The sequence below is a fragment of the Peromyscus eremicus genome, chromosome 7 (assembly GCF_949786415.1).
Source record: "Peromyscus eremicus chromosome 7, PerEre_H2_v1, whole genome shotgun sequence".
NCBI lineage: Eukaryota > Metazoa > Chordata > Mammalia > Rodentia > Cricetidae > Peromyscus > Peromyscus eremicus.
The window spans coordinates 36,312,949-36,334,698 of NC_081422.1; the positions used below are offsets into that span (position 1 = coordinate 36,312,949).

At 47.1% G+C, this 21,750-nt stretch overlaps 1 protein-coding gene across 1 annotated transcript in view; it reads right to left on the minus strand.

The window, feature by feature from the left end:
* The window catches only part of Sorl1 (sortilin related receptor 1), a 167,345-nt gene that overhangs the window by 32,690 nt on the left and 112,905 nt on the right, over positions 1-21,750 (minus strand). The window contains exons 25-32 of the mRNA XM_059267669.1: positions 17,786-17,905; positions 12,009-12,134; positions 9,510-9,617; positions 7,846-7,977; positions 6,585-6,716; positions 5,447-5,581; positions 4,308-4,463; positions 349-498 (exon numbers count right to left, since the gene is read on the minus strand). Coding sequence (XP_059123652.1) covers positions 349-498; positions 4,308-4,463; positions 5,447-5,581; positions 6,585-6,716; positions 7,846-7,977; positions 9,510-9,617; positions 12,009-12,134; positions 17,786-17,905 — 1,059 coding nt within the window. The remainder of the gene's footprint in view (positions 1-348; positions 499-4,307; positions 4,464-5,446; positions 5,582-6,584; positions 6,717-7,845; positions 7,978-9,509; positions 9,618-12,008; positions 12,135-17,785; positions 17,906-21,750) is intronic.

Below are 21,750 nucleotides of genomic sequence, written 5' to 3' on the forward strand. Positions count from 1 at the left end.
CCACAAGGCCATGGCTTTACCATCCGGTGCTTTCAGGAATTAAACATCTTTAGCAAAAAAAAACCAACAAAACAAAACAAACAAACAAACAAACAAAACTCATTTAAGGTATTTTTTTTCCACTGAGAAATCTTTCCAGTGGGGATGCTCCTATTATTTAACATTTAACCAGCTTATTTACTAAATCCAGCATCACCATCATAGACTATGCTGTTTGTCCACTCAGCAATGCCCGCACAGAGAACACTGTAAACATGGTAACACAGAGACACACGGGAGCCAACTGCCCAGGGATGGAAGCAGAAGAATGGAACTCAGATCTGGAAAGTGGCCTTGGAAGATACTCACGGCAGTTGGCTTCATCCTGGCCATCCTGGCAATCCTGGTGGCCGTCACAGCGCTTCCAGTTCGGGATACACTTCTTTGGTTGGTGGCACTCAAACTCAAACCGGTCACAGCGTCCACGCTGGGTGGGGGTGGAGGCAGCGGTGGTGTTTGCTAGGAAAAACATTTATTTATATATATATATATATATTACTTTTTGGTAGGGAGGGAGTTTGCCAGGAAGAGCAACGTTTCAACTGTTGGATGTGCTAGGGGAATGCGGGCCTGTGGGAACTGCAGGGCAGCGGGGTGCGGTGTCCAGGCACCTGCCAGCTATGGAGGGAGAGCAGGTAGGACGACACCGTGCCTTATGCTGCTCCTCACAGGGCCCCACAGACTCACTTGAGAGATTCTCTTTAAAGACATGGGTGTGGATAAGGAGAAAGGAAAGCAGGCCGACAAGCGATTGAGGGAGCCAGAGGAGGCTGTATCCTACCCGAAGAAGCTACTGGAAGAGAAAGCTCTGAGCCAGCCAGCTCAGGATCACGGGATCCCCCAAAGGCTCAGAAACTGTCTCTCTCACCTAAGAGAGAAGACTGAGGAAGGGTCAGGCAAGGGGGATAGGACTAGAAGAAGTTTCAAAAGCAGCCTCATTACTACTCTTCCCTTCTGGCCCCAGCCCAGGAGACAACTGCCCTGTACAGGAGCGGGGGCAGAAGCCTGGCTGACTGTGGTTTGCAAAGAATCAAAACAAAGGGACTGTTTAAGCAGCCATAACTGAGCAAGAAGATGCTAATGATAACTGAGCAAGAAGATGCTAATGATAACTGAGCAAGAAGATGCTAATGAAAACTGAAGCACTGAACTTACAGCCAGCCAATGAGAAGTCAGGTAACTTCCTGACAAGAGACCCTGACAGTTTAGGCAGGGTGCCTAGAATTATCTCTAAGGACACCGACCAGCTTCAGGGATAAACAATGAGATTACCAAGGCCTGGGGTTTCCCAGCAAACAGGCTAGCCACAAAGCACACAGCTGGTACACTCACCTGTGTACTCAGAATCACTGAGCAGCATTTTAGTTCCCATCCTGGTACACAACAGCAATAAAGAATTACCTAAGAAAAACCTTTAGCCTCAAAACAAAAACAAAATGAAATATAACACACACACACACACACACACACACACACACACACACACACACACTCACAGGGCTCCAAGAAAGGTCGCTTGGAGGAAATAGAGACTTTGTAAGAAGCCAGTAACAGGAGGCTGGGGATGGCTTAGTGGCTAAGAACCACTGCTCTGCCAACATGAGGACCTGAGTTCGAATTCCCAGCCCCTTTGTAAAAAAAAAAACACACACACAGAGTCAGTGAGGGATTGTTTCAAAACATTAAGCTGAAAAGTAATAGAGGAAGATGCCCAATGCTAATGTCCTGCTGTGGCCTTGGCACGCACACCAATAGGCACACAACTTGTACACACACATCCTGTACATACACACCCCAACCCCAACACACACAAAGAAGCAAACTTCAAAGCCAAATGTCCTTAGTATGCTCACAGAGAATATATAAGAACAGGTTTAGTACTAAAAGGGACAGTAATAAAAGTGAGAAACGACTGAATTCCATACAACAGAAATGAAGACACTTGGAGGAAAAGCTGGCAAAGTAAAGCAAGTGTCACAGAAAGTGAGAAGAAAAGGGCAAATCTTTAAAGCTGAAAGAGTTTTTTGTTTTTTTTTTAAGATGTGGTGACTCAGGTCTGAATACCCAGCAACTCAGGAGGCTGAGGCAGGAGAAGTACAGAAGTGTGAGGCCAGTCAGTTCTACACAGCTAATGGCAGGGCTCCATCGCAAGATTCTGTTTGAAACAAACAAAGAGAGCGTGAGGAGGAACCGATCAACAGACACGACAGACAAGATCACAAGAAGAAGATGGAGGTGTGCATCATTAACTAAACATTTCAAAAAAAATTCCCTCAAACTAAAGCACACGGATTCCCACATAAGATGGAAAAGAATGTACGTGGTAGTCAAAAGTCCAAACACTGGAGCCAAGGGGAAGGTCTGATAAGCTTGTCGATAATTTAAAATGAAATGTGACCACAGACTAGCAGCTCAAGCTGGCCATGGCTGTCCTAAGAGCTACTCGAAGAACAACAGCAGATACCTTCCAATTCTAAAGAGAAGCCATCAACAAGCCGGCATTCTAAATCCAGCTCAGATGTCAATCAGGCCTGAAGATGGGACATAAACAGTTTCAAACAAGTCAGTCCCCAGATACGTAATATATTACATAATATATTATGTAGCTTCCTAAATATTCTCTTCTGGGAACTTTCTAAATTGTGCTATACCAACCATGAGAGCGAAGAAGAGAAAGGAGAGAAACCGGGAGAGATAACTGTGGATAGCTCCACAGAGACAACTGTACAGGAGGATCAAGGTCAACTGGTAAAAACCACAGTAACACAGCAGGAAAGGAACACTGAGAGACGCTCCTACTGTGCTCTCCTCGCTCAGCCACGGCCCGCTCCCTCGCATCTGATCCACTGCAGGGTGAGCTCCAACAGTTCCCGGGCTAGCCTGGGATATATACTGAGAGCCTCTCTCAAGAATAACTGAGAGGGAATAGCAGCAGGGGAGGGGAGAGGGGAACAGGCAAAGAGGAAAAGGGGGGAAAATAGAGGGAGGAGGGAAAAGTAAAGGGAAGGGAGAGGTGGAATGGAGAAGAGGAAAGGGATGGGGAGAGTCAGGAAAGGAGAAAGAGAAAGAGAGGAATGGGAAGGACCGAGTGTTAGGAACTGGTCTCCTGGGCCGGGAAGATGGCTCAGTGGGTAAAGCGCTTGCCTCACAGGCCTGAGGACCTGTAATCCCAGTGTTCCTAGGGTGATATGAGGACGGGGAATTCCCAGAAGCTTGGGGGCCAGCTAGACTGCATATGCAGCAATACACAGCAAGAGATCCTGTCTCGAAGGAGGCGGAATGCGAGGACCAGTGCTGTGGTTGCCCTCTGACCTCCACGTCCCCACATGTGAATGGGCATGAGCAAAGAACGCGCACGCGTGCATGCGTCCTTGCATACGTGTGTGCACACAAACTCAGATACACACACAGAGGATTTAAAAAATGATTGACCTTCTATAAGACTACAGGGAGAAGGGAAGATAATGTGGATGGCTGTTAGCAAAGCACAGGTATAAATGAATCAAAATGTCATAATAAAATCTACTATCTTATGCAATGAGTATACACTAATCATTTTTAAGAACCAAAATAAAAAAAAAATGAATGAGCAAACCGCCAGTTAAAAGTGCCCCAGTTGTTAGGATATTTGTTTAATAATCACAAACTCCTCCACCACTAAGCTCTAAGGCCCCTTCTCATTTTTCCAGACAAGAAGTCACTGGTGACTTTTAAGCAGAGAAGTGGTTGGGTGCACTCGGAGAAAGATCTCACCGCAAACCTAAGAGTGGGCTCTGAAAAGGGCTGTAGGAAGCATGAAAAATGAGTGTCAGCTCTCCTCTTAAAAGCAAGCTTGAAACTGCCTCCCCGTTCAGTGAAGAACCCAGCCCCCTCAACCCGTTCTGCCTGTGGGACAGAAGTCTCATGGTGGATGGACCCTGGCCTCCAGCAGCACAGACCTTCAGCTGTTTCTGTGTTCAGCCACTAGATGGCAGTGGTCACCCTTCTTTTAGAGGAAATGCCGGCCAGTCAGCAAGCAGAAAAACTGGGTCCTCTCCCGAGTTTGTACACACACAAAACACTTCCTTATTATCCCAGCTGTGATTCCTCACTGAAAGGGAGGCAGAGGTAGAAGGCAGAGTAGCTGGACTTTTCTGGCAGGATTCACACAGGGCAGTTTAAAAGCTAGGAGGCTTCCCTGGAGTTCCCACATAATCCTGGGGTGCAGTGCCCACAGAGTCCCCTCCACAACAGCAAATGCCACTGAGCAAACCATGGCCAGGACTCACCTAGAGAGGGGCATGCTTCCTCGTCCGAGCCATCAGCACAGTCTCTGTAGCCATCACACACCCAGGTGTCCATTACACAGGTCCCGCTGCTGCAGCGGAAGTAGTTGGGCAGACACGTGGAGGGTCCAGTGGTGGGGGAGGGGAAAACATGGGAATCTGAAAGAAAAGTAAGCAAGGAGATCCCAAGTGTTAGTAGACGCTAGATCTCAGATTAAAAAAGTGTCCCAAACCTATGCTGATGTCCCTGCTGCAGCAGCCCATGGAGACCAGTGGCAGACACAGGCCTCAATATCAGCTCCCTTAATTAGCATTTACAAGGAGTATGTAAGGGGTTTCCAAAGAGGCGGCAGTCTTTCCCTCCTGCTTAGCAGATTTAATGCATTGCAACACTTGAAACAGAGTAATAATAGTCCCATGAGTTTGCCCTCTCAAGGGCTCCTGACTGCTGCTGGAGGAAGCAGGTGGACAGATGACCAGGGAGAGGCACACAGTGGCTAGAGAATTCTCACTAAAGCTGTAGCTGTAGCTGAAACATCACAATGACCCAGGATGAGAAGGCAAAAGGCAACAGAAAGCATGTGTCCCACACCGGGACCTGGGAACTTATTAAAGTGCACCTGGTATGGGGTCCTCTGACATTCCTAGGATACTCTGTGGAATAGGTGTGGGGGTCTGCAGACTAAACTCTGAGAAGCAAGGCCCTAGGCTCCTTACTGTCACCAAGTCCTTCAGAGTCAGGAATGGGGAACCCTGGAGACAGTAGAAACCCTTCACACAGATCATGGAAATTCACGCCACTGCTGGCGAGAAGACACGAGTCTCTGGAGTTCACTGGCCAGCCAGCTTAGGTTAATTGGCGAGCCCCCGGTCCTCAAGTAAGAGATTGTCTCAAAAACCAAGGTGGAAAGGGCCTGAAAAGTGACCGCAGGGGTTGGCCTCTGGCCTCCATAAGCAACATACAAAAAATGAAAACGAAATAAAGGAGATGATGACCCGGAAGAACTCAGCATCGTTCCTTCCTCACAAAAAGCCGAAACAGTGAGGATTGAGCCAGGCAGTCTAGAGATGGTGAGTGTGCAGCCCCATAGAGCTGTCCTGGTGTCCAGGCTGGGGGCTGACCCACTTCCCAGGGCTCTCACCTCCACAGTCCTTCTCATCCGACCAGTCCCCACAGTCATTCTCTCTGTCACATTTCCACCTGTTGGGGATGCAGTGGCCATTCTCACAGCGGAACTGGAAGTAGCGGGAGCAGTTTGGGGCTTCCGTGGGGTTTTCTGCAGAGAGCAAACACACTACCAGTCACTTCCCCGGCACCGATGTGAACGCAGCGCGCTTCCCCTCTGTCGATCTCCCCAAGGGCCAAGTCCAGGGACATCTGCACTACTCCCCAGAGAAGATAAGGCATGCTCATGGATCCAAGGAGGGACGAATAACATCTGCAAACTCAATGGCACCCCATCTTCTTAGTCTCCAACTCCTAGTTTTCTGACCTACTTTGGTACCTTGAGAATGGTCACTCTGAGTTTAATCATGAGACCTTACCAAAGACATAACTCGTGATGACAGTCCAAGGATGACAGTGTCATCTGTAACTTTCAGAGGGAGGTACACTCCGCAGCATTTACCATCAGGATGGCTAATCGTCACTGTCTACATACAGTAGGACTAGAGTCATCATGGAAACATAGCTCGGGGTGTGCCTATTAGGGTGCTTCCAAAAAGATTTAACAGAGCAGGAAGGACCCACCCTGAGTCGGGGGAGCAGATCCCAGGGGCTGCAGCCATGGACTGAACACAGAGGTTCGCCTTTGTGAACTGGGTGCCAGCCTTCATTTCTTGCAGCTTCCTGACCGGCTACACGACGTGACCGGCTGTCTCAGGTTCCCTTACTGTGGTGGACTACATATCCTCTCACACTATGTAACAAAACACACTTTCCTTCCTGAAGATGCTTTTGTTGTATATGTTGCCACAAGAAAAAGGACCTCAGACACCATGACTCCTTACCCGCGGCAGTCCTTACTTGTAACGTGGCCCTCCCCACTGGGGAAGGAAGAGAAGCGGGATAAACATCCCCCTAGCATCTACAGGATGCCGCTTTCCCTCTTCCCTCCAAGCCTCCTGCGGAGATTTCAGAACTGGCAGCGCGTGCTGCTGAGGAAGAGGAGGGCAAAGGCACTGTGACATCCAGGCGAGATGTCTGCAGGCATCCCCAGCCTACAGGTCTCCCTGTAACTGGAAGGCTGCCTGAGGGAGGCGGGTCTTCTGGCTTCTTACCACAGTTGGCTTCATCAGAGTAATCGCCGCAATCGTCCATCCCATCACACTTCCAGATCAAGCTGATGCACACTCCATTCTGACACTGGAAGCCGAACTCATCACACTCCTTGTGGAACTCAGGGTCTTGAGCTAGAGGGTGATAGACATCGGTCAAGCCCAGGTCACTTCCATGCTGGAGGGTTGAGAGCAGCAGGGCTGCTTGGAAGCAAAGGTCCTCTGCTGCGGAACTGCAGAGCTAAGGGAGCCTTGAGAAATGGAGGTCAGACTCAGTCTCAGCAGAGCACACTGTGTTAACTAACCTGTTCCACACACTCACAGGGAACGTGAACAGGGCTGGACCCCTCAGCCTTTGGAGATAATGCTTTCAATGAGGAAATGTAAATTAAAATAGGGTCATCAAAGTGGGCCCTGATCTAGTATGAGCAGTGTCCTTAGAAAGAAAAGTCCCTTCTCGAAGACACTGGTAAAGATTAGCGTCTACCAGGGAGAGAGGGAGGCCCTAGAGTGCCGCTAACACCTCAGGAGTGAAGGACAGCATTTCTGTTGACTGAACCACCCCGTCATCTGTCTACAGCACTGTGCTATGAGTTCACGACACGCACAGACCTAGTGCTGTGCTTTGAATATGAAACGTCCCCAACAGGCTTATGTTTGAACACTTGGCCCCTACCAAGTGCCACTATTTGGGGAGGCTATGGCACCTCGGAAGTCTTAACTTGGGACAGTAGGTCAGTGGGGCTCGGCCTTTGAAGGTTGCCCTGGGTCCTCAGCATCCTTTTCACTCTGCTCCCTGTGTGCCATGAGGTAAAATGCTCTCCCCACCACACTCCTACCACCACAAAACTCTGCACAAGTACAGAAAGCCAAACAACCACGGACCAAACTCTAGGAAACCAAGTAGAGTCCCCCTCTTTAAGGCTGTTTCTGACAGCTGTTCAGTCACAGTGACACAAACGTAAGGACCAGGGACATTTTGCAGCAGGAGAGGTTGACTGTAAAATAAAGTACACAGCATGGGGATCTATGCCATGAAGACCGCTGGAGCAAAGCTGTGCTACAGAGAGACTAGCTCTTCAATACGGATCGAAGGTCCTAGTCACTCACCAGCCCCCTCACATTTGTGTAGTGACAGATACAAGGCATCCGTGCTTACGTGAGAAAAGGAACAGCAAAGAGCAGGCTGGGGCACCCAGACGTGACCTGCACCCAAGTCTTAGGGGGCCCCACAGAGTGGCCCAGCTCCCCACCATTCACTCACAGCATCCAGCGAAAGCCGCATCCTCGTCGGAGCCGTCCCGGCACTGGACGATCCCGTCGCACACCATGGAGTGGAAGAGACACTGCTGGCGGTTTTTACACACGAAGTCCATGAAGCGCGTGCAGAAGGGCTCTGGAAGAGAGCGACGGTGAGGAAGGGCCATGAGCGTCTGTGGCTGGAGGGGTGCTCTACGGTCCTGAACAAAGGCACACGGACCATTCCTGCTGCTATGACAGCCACTGTGGACGGAGGACCTGTTTATGCAGGGTCCTGAGCTAAAGCGCTTGCCATAAAGTGCACCGTTAAACCCCCGAGGCAACATTCGAAGACACTTTATTGTCTCTGCATACGGAACAAGAAAATAGGGATGGCAGCATCGAGTACTGTTTCTGCCAAGGGCGCATGGCTAACGAGGGAGAAGACCACACTACAACCCAGGGCTTCCTGGCACAAAGCCCAAACCGTAACCATGATGAACACGACACTGACTGTCTGATTTGGAGGTTAGCGATTGTTTTCTACAAAAAAACAGTGTTACAGGCTGAATTGCACCCCTGTCTTCAGCCCCTCTGTTGAAGCCCTAAAGACCAAGGTAACTAACTATATCTGGAGACAGGTCCTTTAGAAAAGCCACTCAGGTTAAAAAGGTCACCAGGATGAAAGAAGTCACGATAGGATAGATGTCCCTGTAAGAACAGACATCGGAGATGCATGCAAAGAGGAGACCGTGCGAACCCACAGCAAGAAGGAACCTGGATTTGGGTAGTAACTGCCTTTGATAGCCTTTATAACCTTGCGAGCCAATTCCTTATACTATGCCCTCCCTCTCTCCAAATGTGTGTGTGTGTGTGTGTGTGTGTGTGTGTGTGTGTGTGTATATACAAACATGTCTAACCTAAGATGTTGTTCCCATGACAACCCCACACCATTCAGCTTTGTTTCACAGAAGGCTAAAAATACAGCGCTTTTTTGCCTACTCAGTTTCACCACGATAGAAAGAATAGTCACATGCAACACATAAACAAATGATACTCCGTGTGTTCAACGTGACTTCATTCAGAAGAACTGGTCACAGGATGAATTTGGCCACGGGCCAGTCGGCCATGCCTGTACTAACACATCTGCTTTTGAGTGATGGGCTGGATCCCACCTAGGGGGCAGGGCATGGCACCTTTACAAACACATTTGCTCTCACCCTGGACTGCACAACAGAATAGCGCGGAACACTGTAAGGAAGATCTCAACACTGAAGTCACACTCTAGACCGACTAACTCAGAATGTCTGGGGCAGCTCCCTGATGCTGTGGCTTTTGTAAGTCCCCAGCTGTTCCCAGCGCTCTCCACATATGTGTACCACTGACAATCTTTTTAGGACTGAAAAAGGGGATAGAAAAAGGGTCATATGGCCTAAAATACTCTTCAAGTGATATTCAGTAATAAACATTAATGAAACCAGTCAGGTGGCTGGTAGCATTCCCGGCAATCAAAGGGCAAGGTTTACCTAAGGATGCTCTAACCCCACAATCACCCTGCTTATCTTAAGATATCCCTCTCCCCACGCCTTGTCTTCTTGCCTAACCCATCTTCTGGGTCAAGAACTCTGGGGCCAGGTACTGAAGAGATGAGCAGATCGGAGCCGCCACCAGGGCAGGGACCGGACTCACCACAGTGCTGCTCGTCCGAGCCATCGGGGCAGTCCCGCAGGCCGTCGCAATGTTTGCTGGATGGGATGCAAGTGCCGTTCGGGCAGTGGAATCCATTGCACTTTTTCTCTGAAATTGAAGTCGGTCACAGAAGAATGACAGAGGGAAAAACAGGCAGGCACTCACACTTGTTGGCAGGGTGCAAACCCCATATCGCCTCGAGGGCAGTTTGCTAATGGCTAGCAAAGTTACAAACTGATATATATTTTTGACCCTGCAATATCCAAAGCAGGGGTATGTTCTATTTACACAACTCAAAAATAATATATGAACACAACTGCAGCCGAACTTAGCGTAAGTACAAATGTTACGTGGCACCACTTTGTACTGGGGCAAGCCATCTGCATGTAGGGACTCCTCAATAAATGGCTGAACAGTGGGGGTAGAAGATGGCTATAAAGACCCTGAAGAAGACGACTGTGAAAAATTTCATCCAGGATATATAACTATATAAAGAAAAAAAACAAGGTACAAAAAAACCATTCATGGCATATTGTGTGTATACGAGAGGCCTAACACATGGTGCCTTTGAATTTATATCCGTATTTATATAACAGGGGTGTGTAGTACTGAGAAGTGTGTCAGTAGTCGAAGTGGCTGCTGTGTGAACATCCTAAGAGCACAGTTAGACAGACCTAGATGGCACGGTGCGGGTCCCTCACTTCACATGCTCTCTGGATGTAACCAAGAGATGAGGTAAATGACAGAGGTGTGTCAGACACTGCCACAGTGGCGGGCCCTGCTGGCTGACTTCCGTGAGGAGATGGGGGCCTGTCACAATGGTAAAAAGAATGAAGATCACACAGTAAACACAAACAGCAGCAAGGTGTTTGCTATCACTATCCGAGTATCACGTGTAACGTGTAATTGTGTGTGTCACATGTGTATATGGCTGCCAACCCTATAGGCTCATTTCCCCAACACCACTACAAACCCACAAATGACATACCCCACCATGGTGTTAGGAAGGCTACAGGCTCATTACCTGACAGCAACTTTACATCTCTACAACTCCCATGTGACCTTACGGGACCATGGTAAACACAGCCCATCACTGACCGGAATGTCCTTATTCAGCACATAGCTATATACTCACAGAAATATTCTCACACATTTAAAAGTATTAACCAATATGTAAAACCATTAGATTAGGGTTTCCTACAGGGACAAGGGAGAAAGTATGCAGACGGGGGGCAACGTTTACTCTAGATCCATTTATGCTCTTTCTGTTTTCAACTCCCTGACTGTACCATTAAAAATTCATTATATTTTTATAAGAAAAAGAAAAAGCTTCGGTGAACAGAGGGAAAAAGGACGCAAAATCCTAGTTATTAACTCCTGGATTTTTAATGCTCTACAAGACACTTAGTATCTTAATTCTTATTCTTCAGGAATCCTGAGGCAAAGCCCTTTTGGAGGACGTTTGCTTAGAGCTGTTGAGAGCCTGGGGTTCACAGCCATTTCCAGTGGAAATGAAGCCAAAAAGAAGGCATCCAGATCTACTGGGGTAGGGGCAGGCTGGGAGCCCAGTGCTCACAGTTCACGTTACAAAGACTAGTTCTAAGGCAAGGGAATGTGTTGCAATCCGGCAAAAAGTTACCATCCCTAGAAAATTAGTCAAAAAGCATCATTCAGACAGAGAAAAGGTCCATGGGTCTCATGAAAATGCTAATGCTGCTAAGGAAAAACAGTTTTGAAAAGAGGTAAAATAAAATAGGCACAGTCATTAAGTCCTAAAAATAGCTAGGATGATGAAGTCTACTATCAAGGGAGACCACAGGGAACACGCAGCATAGGATGGGCAGCGGGCACTTGATGTAACTTAGTGGTGAAGGCAACGATGGGGAAAGATGGGGACTTCTGCCACCACAAGTCCACACTGTGTAAAGTGTCCCAGAAAACAGCTCAAAGGCAAAGCCAGCCTTCGAAGGACCTGGAGGGTTGTGCTGGCTTAACAATGAGAATGGGGAGCTCTCAAATGCCCAGCAGAACAATTAGATAAACCAGAAGACCATAATTAATACAAAATAAATATGCATCCCTCAGAAAAATGCTCACCACAAGAAATGCAGGTATATGGAAATAGCTAATTCTAAACTGTGGGAAGTGAAATAAGATTGTGTAGGACTTAAATAATGACATTTGTCCACAAGAACTCCACTCCTATGAAAATTTAGAATGTCAGCAAAAGGAATATTAACAGTCAAGTAGAAAAGAGCTGTATGTATTGTTTTATTACTGTAGTGACAGGGTGTGTGTGTGTGTGTGTGTGTGTGTGTGTATGTGTGTGTGTGCCTCTGTGTCTGTGTGTGTGTGTGTGTGTGTGTGTGTGTGTGTGTGTGTGTGACTGCTACTGTGGGAAAACAGTTTCACCTGCCTGGCTCATCGGCTGACCCTCCCCTGAATGACAGACCCCTGGGGAAGGACCAGGCAGGCAGGGGCCAGGGAATTTGCATTTACCACAGCTGACCGGATCCTCATCAGAACCATCCTGGCAATCTGCATCCCCATCACACGCCCACCGCTGAGGGATGCAGTGGCCGTTCTGACACTGGAAGTTGGAGGCCTCGCAGGTGTGATAGATGGCTGTCAACAGAAAAGAGGACAAGGTCATTCTTCCTGTCCCCCCTCCCCCATGAAGTCCCAGAAGAGAGTTCTACACCAGATATCAAGGCGGGGACTTTGGGAGCAGCTGAGTTTCACCTTGGTGGAGAGTTAGACACCTAGGGCTGAACTTGAGGTACAAGTAGTTTTCCCTGAGTAATTTCTTAGCTGCCAAAGAGACAGGTGAGGGCAGGGGACAGGAGACCGGGAAGCCACTAAGAGTAGGAGCACCAAGTGCTCCACTAAGAGTAGGAGCACTGTCACCCTCCATCGATATCTACCAGCCACTGACACACAGAATCGTGTCCACCGCAACCACTTGGAAAGAGAAATGAGGAGGCCATGCTAGAGAAACAGTCACTGCTATAAAAATAGCTCCTTTGCACAAGGGCTAAGATCACCAAGAAGTCAACCGAGATTGTGTCAACAGGCACCTGTGGGTTACACCGGGTTACATAAGTCAGTAGACAGGCCTGGGCACCCACAGAAAAGACTCACCCTTTACAACAACGGATGGATCATTTTACAGATGGGAAGCTGCTGGGAGAGATTAGGAAACAGACACTGATGTTGCAACAGAAGCAGGCTGTGCTGCTACTTCACACTCTTACGTAAGGCCCCTTCCTACCGGACCCCATGAGATAAGAGGTGCTGTGTGTCCTGGAGGGAAGGTTTTAAACCATCCTCAGCAGCTGTGTGAAGGTCTCAATTTCGTCTCATCACCCTGGCTTCTGCTAAGTTACAATGTGACATGGCTTCATGTAATTCTAAGTATCACTACCCAGGTTTGAATGTGGAAACCTTCAGGGCCACAGAACACAATGAATTCTTCCAGAATCTCAAAGAAAGTAAGCCTGGAATGTGGAATGATCTAAATCTTCCATCAAGGCAAGAGCAACATCTGCCACACTCAGCAGCCAGTACAAACATCTAAAAAGAAGCCAGTGAGACAAAGAGATGCAGTACTTTATTTGGTTTTGGTTAACTCTTCTACTTATTTGTTTTAGTTTGATTTAGGGTCTCTCTACATATCCCTGGCTGCCCTGGAACTCACTAGGTAGACCAGGCTGGCTTTGAACTTGCAGAGATGTTCTTGCCTCTTCTTCCCTGGGATTGAGAGCTAGGATTAAAGGTGTGCACAACACCAGGCCCTAGAGGTGTTCTTAGATACTAACAGCCTCATTTGTGCACAAGTCATTAAACACATCCCCAAATTTCAAATATCAGGTCAAGTAGACAATATCTGATTTTCTACCTGTACCAACAGTGTAATGGGCTTTTCCATCCTCTCATGAAGAAAGGGGGAGCTGGGTTTCTTTGTTTGTTTGTTTGTATGTTTTTATCTGTTCACTGCTGAAGAAAAGCCAGACCTTGTGTGGTTCACAACTGACATAAAGAAATACATCGGTTTCCCTGATTTACAGGGGACACACTTTAAGACACTGCATGGATGTCTAGAACTTCAGATGCTACTGAACACTACACACATATGTTCTAGTGTATACACACCCATGACGTGTACCCACAGAAATAGCAACCATAAACAATAGCTAATAATAAAATAGAACAACCATAACAACATGGCATAAAACTCAAAGTCAAATCACAGAGAGCAAAAACACGGGCAAGGAACTACTGCGGCCTAGACTGGCTCCTTTTTGGTCCAGCTCTGTGAACAGATGTCCTCCCTAGAGGAGGACACAAGTAAGATCGGGCTGTTGAGAACAAGCTACAGACTTTTATCCAATCAAGATGACTGGGGGTATGTTGTTGAAGGGTTGAAAAAATTGGTTTATAGTGTCCTCCAGAATTTCTACTGAATGGAAGGCTATTCTTTTGTAATGGCAAGGCGTACCCAGAACCTGGTTCTTCAAACCACTTTAAAACAAGTACAATCCATTATCTGTCTTTTTATCTCTTTGAAGATGGAAGAAGCACACACATAAGTCTATGGGGATTTTTGATGTTTGCAAGCCCAGGCACTTAGAATCCATTAAACAGCTTTAAAAATATACTTGGGTGTGTTACCTGAGTTTTTGTCCAGTAACAGCCATTACCTAGACTCTTTGATTTATTGATGTCCAGAGTCTGACCTCCTCTAACAAGCTTCAGCCTGGCTCACTGGCACAAAGTTGTCTAAAGCTATTACCACAAGAATCTGCTTGTTATTCACCCTGTATGCTTTGTTTTTAATTGAAAACAATTTCAAAGTGCTGGGGGTGTTTCCAAATGACAACCCCGGAAGGCATGTCTGAGATCTCTGGTCTTTAGCCAGATGCTGAGACCAGCAAGATTCATCAGTTTGCATAGTTTTACTCAAGTGACCAGGCATGTCTGGAATGTATAACTTTCCTTTTCTGGATTAAAAAACAAAAATTTTCTGAGTCACTGACTAGTCCTCTGGTTTTAAGTGTTTAAGAAACGATGTGTGCTCAGAAATAATCCTTCAATTACCAAGATGCAGAGAATGATTGATTTGGGCTGCAGGATTTGGGGGACTTAAGGACTTGTTGCATGATGGGATTCACTGTAACCATGGGGTTAGTGGGGTAAGCATCCTACCACTTGCCCTCTGACTTTGATTTTCCTCAACTTATCAACATCTGTTGGAACACCTGGTAAAATCATTACCCTAAGGTAAGTGGGCCTAAACAGATTAATACAGAAATCTAAGGAGGAAGATCACTGTTTTGTTTTTTACAAAGCATTGAACTAGTAGAGAGTGCATCAGGAGAAAGACATGTTATTAGAACTAAATTTGAATAATTAATGATATTAAAAAAGCATAAAGAGAACTAGAAAGAATTACAGGTTATCTCTAAAAAAAATTACTAAATAGATGTTCTAGATACAAAAAAAGAAATACCTACAGCCTTGGAAATAAGAATTAGATCTAGCTGAAAAGAGAACTGATGAACTGGAAGGCAACTCCAAAGAAGTTAACTCAGAGTCCAGCAAAGAGTCCAGATGAGTGAATATAAAAAAAGGAAGAGGGAGCACAGGAGGATGTCGTCCAACAGAGGGCTAAAGGTAACTGCTGAGGACCAGGGACCTTGATGAACTACCTAACTGTAAGGTCCTGGAACAGATGAAGAGCATAAATTCTCAGATATTAAAAAGAAAACAAGTTTCAAAATAAAGTAGGTGAAATTTTATAACAATGAAAACTAGAGAAACAAGTATGATATTATTACAGATAATCTGAGAAGAGAATTAAAATCAGCACAAGAGTCTATAAGAACTACAATAATTCCATCAATAAAAGTACAGAAAAAATACTATAAACTTAGAAATCTGGACTCATTTGAATCCGAGACTGAGGCCTAGGGACACACTATACTCACAAAGCCTGAGAAAGTTTAACACTCTCAGTCTTCTGTTGTAAGAACCCTGAAGGTCCATACATGGAAGGAGGCACTGGATACAAGGTGACAGCTGATAAAGCAACATATTGACAAATAAATTTGGTCATTAAAAGTAATAAAATGGAAGCAGGCAAAAGGGTTCAGCAGATGAAGACACTTGCTGTCAATCCTGAAGATCTGAGTTCAATCCCTGGGATCGACACGGTAGAAAGAAAGAAGTGACTCCTGAAAGTTGTCCTCTGACATCCTCAGGTGTCTTCACAGGTGTGCACTAATGCTGCACACACAATAGACAGACAGACAAACAGATAGATACATGATGGATGGACATACAGACAGACAGATGATAGGTAAAACAAGTAATAATGACTAATTTGGGTATTTATTTATTTATTATTTGTTTATTTAGAGGTGATGGGACTCAAACCCAGGGTTTCAAGCATGCTAGGCAAATGCTCTATCACTGACCTACACTCCCAGCCCTAATGTTCAAATTTTTAAAAGGTAAAGTTAAAATATTAACCATTCAGTGATTTTAAGTACTCAATAGCTTAAAATTTATACATTTTAATTTAGGAATTGTGGGCACGGATTTAAAGTGCTGAGAGAGGAAAGACATTAAAAGTACAAAAAAAAAAAATAGTATAAAGCGAACATCCAAACAATTAAGGTGTGTTGGAAGGAATAAAGATTTCAAACAGAGCCTGGGTAGCAACACAGGGGGTCAGAGGAGGAGTATCACGACACAGAGAGGGCAGTGAGCTGAGACCACCAGCAGGGCAGCCCATACCGACCCATCTGCTTAATTCAACAGGTCAGGGAATGAAGTGTCATGCCACGGCATAATGAGCTCAGGTTCATCCTCCAACTATTCCAAGATGGTAAGAAGGAGAATCAACCTTAAAAGGATTGGAGAACCATTGGCACAAGGTTGCTGTTAAATGGCAAAACTGGAGTTCCACCAGTGAGCCTTGCCTACAGGAAACCAGAGACAAAGCCTGGAGTCTATGACACGCTCCCCGGTAGCACTGAAGTGTTGTTGACTCATTCTGAAAGTCTGGTACAAGCTGCTGGAAGCTGGGTTGATCTAACATGGCAGTACTAACAAGGTGTTCCGTCACACTGTAATTTACATACTGAATGCCCAGGTGCACCCTTCTAACACATTAACTAATTATCTATCTAAACTCAGACCAACAGACAGCATCCACATGCTTCTGGGCTCACAGCAAGCTCACTCGACAGCCTTGCTTTCCTATTCAGTAGGCCACACATGCTGCGCAGGAGCACTGTCCTGCACCCTTCTCAGGGTAGAGGCACAGGCACCTAGTCCACACCCAAAACACATGTGGCCTTACAGGGCTGAGACTGGGGACATTACAGAGCATCCTAATGATGCATACACAAGGCCATTGTTCTAGAATGTGTAAGACCAAACAGAATTCCAGCTTTTAGAGGAATCCAGGAATTCAGGAAATTTTCTATCTCAAAATTTTAGTTTTTGAAAAATTATAGTCATAAAAAAATAACGGGTCAAAGCAAGGGTATTAAAAAAGATGTGTTTATTTCTCACAATCTTCCCAACTCCTTGAACTACCCAGTGTTCACCACTCCAAGTTCTCAATAACACACACTGTAGTATAAACTCTACCATGCATTTATTCACAAAAATAAATGTAGACATGACTGAAACCAATAGAGGAATCAGAACATAACCCCTACCTTACACCACTGAGCACTCATTTCCTACTCATGAGGTCTCCAATCTCATTTCTGATGAACTCTTACCTCGAAGAAATGCAAGCCCAGTTTGCACTTTAACTGTTTTAGTGAATGCTTGGATGCTCCATTTTACCGACATGACCTGGATTAGTGCTACTCAAACCATGGACTTAGTGGTTCACATCCATCTGTAACTCCTCTGAGGGCACTGCATGCACATGGCACAAATACATACATGCAGGCAAATACTAATACTCATAAAATAAAAGGAAATCTTAAAAAAATACATGGTTCCTAGATCAGCAGTCAGTGTGCGTGAATGGTTTACTACTTACTAAGAACCAAGAAGACGGATCCAGAATATAAATCCCTCAGGACACTGTGAATTCTGCTCCTAGCTCATAATCTCATTACACACCAGCTCTGAGGAGGGTTGCTCCAGAGGCTATAATTCTCAGCGTCTAATTTCTACGCCAACTTAAGGCCTCAATGCTAACTAGTACACAAGTAGATGAGCACTGTTGACTAGGTCTAGGAAGTACTGACCCGTACAGTTGGCTTCATCAGACCAGTCCCTGCAGTCGTTGTCTCCATCACAAACCCAGGAGGAGCGGATGCACATCCCGGAGCTGCAGTTGAACTCGTCGCTGCGGCACTGATGCATCTCTGCAGGGGAGAAAGCAGGGGAGGGGGTGTGGGGAGGGCGCACTCAGAAGTCTGCCACTGTGGTAATGCATCTAAGAAGTCAGACATGGACACACGCCACTGATCCTTCAGACAGCGTGGACCCAGAGACCTTTGCCAGAAGGCATGGTGGGTCATGGATGCATCATGGGTCATCCACAGACGCTGGACAGAGAGGCCTCAAAACAAGGCCATAAGGTCATCTAGAATAATTCCTACCATGCATGCTGGAAATGGGTTCTGGATGTGCTACGATACTGACACCTTGGGACTCTGAGGGGATAAAAAAAACCTCGCTCATTTATCATGGCATCCGCTTAGCCTACTCCACAACTATTTCTTCGCCTGCCATGGCAATGGAAAGAAAGTTGGGATGCAGGAAGCAGGGAGGCCAAAGGGCAGAAGTTCTGGGAAACAGAAGATCCCAGAGATACACTGTTGAGGAAGAGGCCACGAGGGCTGATCACTGGGGGACGCTCGCCTCAAGGATGTAGTGCTGAGATCTCTGACGGAGGAGACGCAGCTCAGGACTTCCCTCCGGGATGCTCATGGCTTTGCTCTTTAGAAGGAAAGGTTCCCGAGGACAATGATGAAGCACAAAGGATTCCCTATAATAGCTTTTCTAGGTCCTGGGGGAATCATGAAATCCCACGGAGGCCTGAACATGCCTCCATCCCCACATCCCTACATGGAAACTGTCTCTGATGCGGCAGAATGAGACTGGACCTTTAGAAGGTGATTAAGAGCGGGATCTGTGACCTCACTGCAGGAGCAGGCACCCTTCACTACTTCTGCCATCAAGGGACATAGAGAAGACACCATAGGATAGGCCAGGTCCTCATGAGATAGCATATCTGCTGGTACCTTGATCTGGGAATCCCCAGACTCCAAGATAAGGAAAATTTAATTGCTATTGTTTATAAGTCATATGGTCTCATTTTAATTTTTTTTTTTTTTTTTTTACAGAATCCTCAAAGGACTGAGACACAGAACTTCCAAGAGGAATTGTCTTAAGCCTCAAAACAACAGGAATGGCAGACTAGGTTACCCACTCAGCAGTGTAGATGTAGGTACTTGCCATAAGTCTAACCACCCTTGGTTCCATCCTCAGAACCCATGTAAAAATGGAAGGAGAGAATCAACTCCCCAATGTTGTCTTCTGACCTCCACATGTGTGCCATGATGCCTATACACGCGTGTACACACACACACACACACACACACACACACACACACACACACACACTACACGGGACCCAGGGCAGCTGTCCAAGTTGCCTTCCTCAAAGGCAGGTTAACAGCACAGGTGTTATATGAGGCGTTCATGAAGAAAGAGGCTGAGCCTTATGAAGTGGGCCAGCAACAGAGAACTACAGTAAGTAGGATCTTGCGATGGGGCAGGATTGGGCCATGAACCAAAACTGGTTCACGGGATGGAGAACAGGGATGCTGAAGCTTCTGAATGCTCAGCAGTTTGCCTGGAGAGGGAGCTAGACAACAACGGAGACTTGGAACCACGTGGGGTTATATTTCTTCTAAGGAAGGTACATTTCTACCCTACCCACACACTTCAGCCTTCTGAATTCTGGGGGCAGAAATGAAAGGATGAAGAAAAAAAACCCTGTAAATCCCAAGTTTGTTTTTAAATGCATTTGCTGAAAGAATATCATGGAACAAAAATCCCCATTCCTCCTCTAGCCAGGCTAGGGTACACTCTATGCAAAAGTGGCTCTGAATGTGTCCACTAATCTGCATGTGTTAAGATGATTTGTGACCAGCCCCTACTCCACTAGATCTAGTCCCTGTGAGTCAAACCACCTGCTCTGAGCAAACAAAGCAGGCCTTGTCCACATGCACACACACAGCGTGGCTGGACCTGACCTTGCGGACAGAAGGGAGGGCCAGCAAGGCCCCAGCAACTCATCACCATGTCTGGGTTGGCGTCTGGCCTCCGTTCTCACTTCCCTTCCAGTCTGGTAGGTTCCCAGGCTGGGGCACCACACACATACTGCATAAAATCTCCTTCTACAGTAACAGCTCGGGACCAGTGCCTGCTAAGACAGGGCTCATAGAATTAGCACGACAGTGCCACACAACAGAAAGGCATTACAAAAGAGGAGGCATGAGCCCCAGGTCCCCATTCTGACATGAGATGACCCTGTCATCTTGAATAATCCCACTGAGGAGGCCATTAAGATAGACCCCAGTCACAAAGTAGATGACAGGCCCTCCTAGGCCCTGTGATGGCAGCACATTATTCTTCCAAATACAAAACCCTTCATTTAGGAAGCCCATGCTGAATCAGTGCTGCCAGCCGACCTCTAACAGAGTTTATGACCTTAGCTTGGTTTAAAAAGAACAACATTGGATCTGTGCAGCTGGGCACAGAGGCAGGGATCTGTACTCCCAGCACTCAGGAGCCTGGGGCAGGAGGATCTGGAGTTCTAAGCCACCATAGACTATATAGAGAAACTGTCTCAAAAAAATGGAAATTAAAGGTCACAAAGGTAAGATCCTGGGACCATTATCCCACTTGATCAAAGTTGGGGGGGGTCCTCTATAGCTACTAAGGACCCAGTGATTCTGGAGGGCAGAAAGGCGACTTAGTGGGTGAAGGGCTTACTATGCAAGACTGACCAACCTGAGTTGGATCCCCACAACCCACATAAAGGTGGGAAGGTGAGAACTGACTGACTCTGTGGAGTTGTTCCCCCTCCACACACACTCATACACACACAGCCCCTCCACACACATACAAACCATGGCGCACACACTCACGTAGACATCATGGACACACACAATAACAATGAATAAAATGAAAAAAAAAAAAAAGAACTCACTGAATTCACTCAGAAAACATACATCCTTCTTTCACATCTCACTTATAGCTTGTCTAAAAGAGAAGGCAGGACCCATTTTTCAGATTAGAAAACAAAGACTAATCAAGAAGTAAGCGGTGGAGGCTGAGTCTAGATGTCATCTCCTAACCGGGAATCCCACATCCCATTTAGTCAGAGGTAAGCCTTTCCAGAGTAACTGAATGCCCCTGAAAAAAAGTGAAGGGGCTCAACAAAAACTGGGCAGAGGAAAGAAGTGACTGGCCCCGCCATGAGGGTGGAAGTGGGCATGCGCCTGAAAGACGTCAACCCAAAGTGTCCATCAGGAATTCTCTACTCCAACCCACCCCGTGCACTCGCACAGCCCTGGGAGCAGCATGAGGACCCTCCCGCAGAGCACCCCCTTACCACAGTGAGGGGACCCTCCCCCAGAGGACCCCCTTACCACAGTGAGGGGACCCTCCCCCAGAGCACCCCCTTACCACAGTGAGGGGACCTTCCCCAGAGCACCCCTTACCACAGTGAGGGGACCCTCCCCCAGAGGACCCCCTTACCACAGTGAGAGGACCCTCCCCCAGAGGACCCCCTTACCACAGTGAGAGGACCCTCCCCCAGAGGACCCCCTTACCACAGTGAGAGGACCCTCCTCCAGAGCACCCCCTTACCACAGTGAGAGGACCCTCCTCCAGAGCACCCCCTTACCACAGTGAGAGGACCCTCCTCCAGGGCACCCCCTTACCACAGTGAGAGGACCCTCCCCCAGGGCACCCCTTACCACCGTGAGAGGACCCTCCCCCAGGGCACCCCTTACCACAGTGAGAGGACCCTCCCCCAGAGCACCCCTTACCACAGTGAGAGGACCCTCCCCCAGAGCACCCCTTACCACAGTGAGAGGACCCTCCCCCAGAGCACCCCCTTACCACAGGGAGAGGACCCTCCTCCAGAGCACCCCCTTACCACAGTGAGTGGACCCTCCCCCAGAGCACCCCC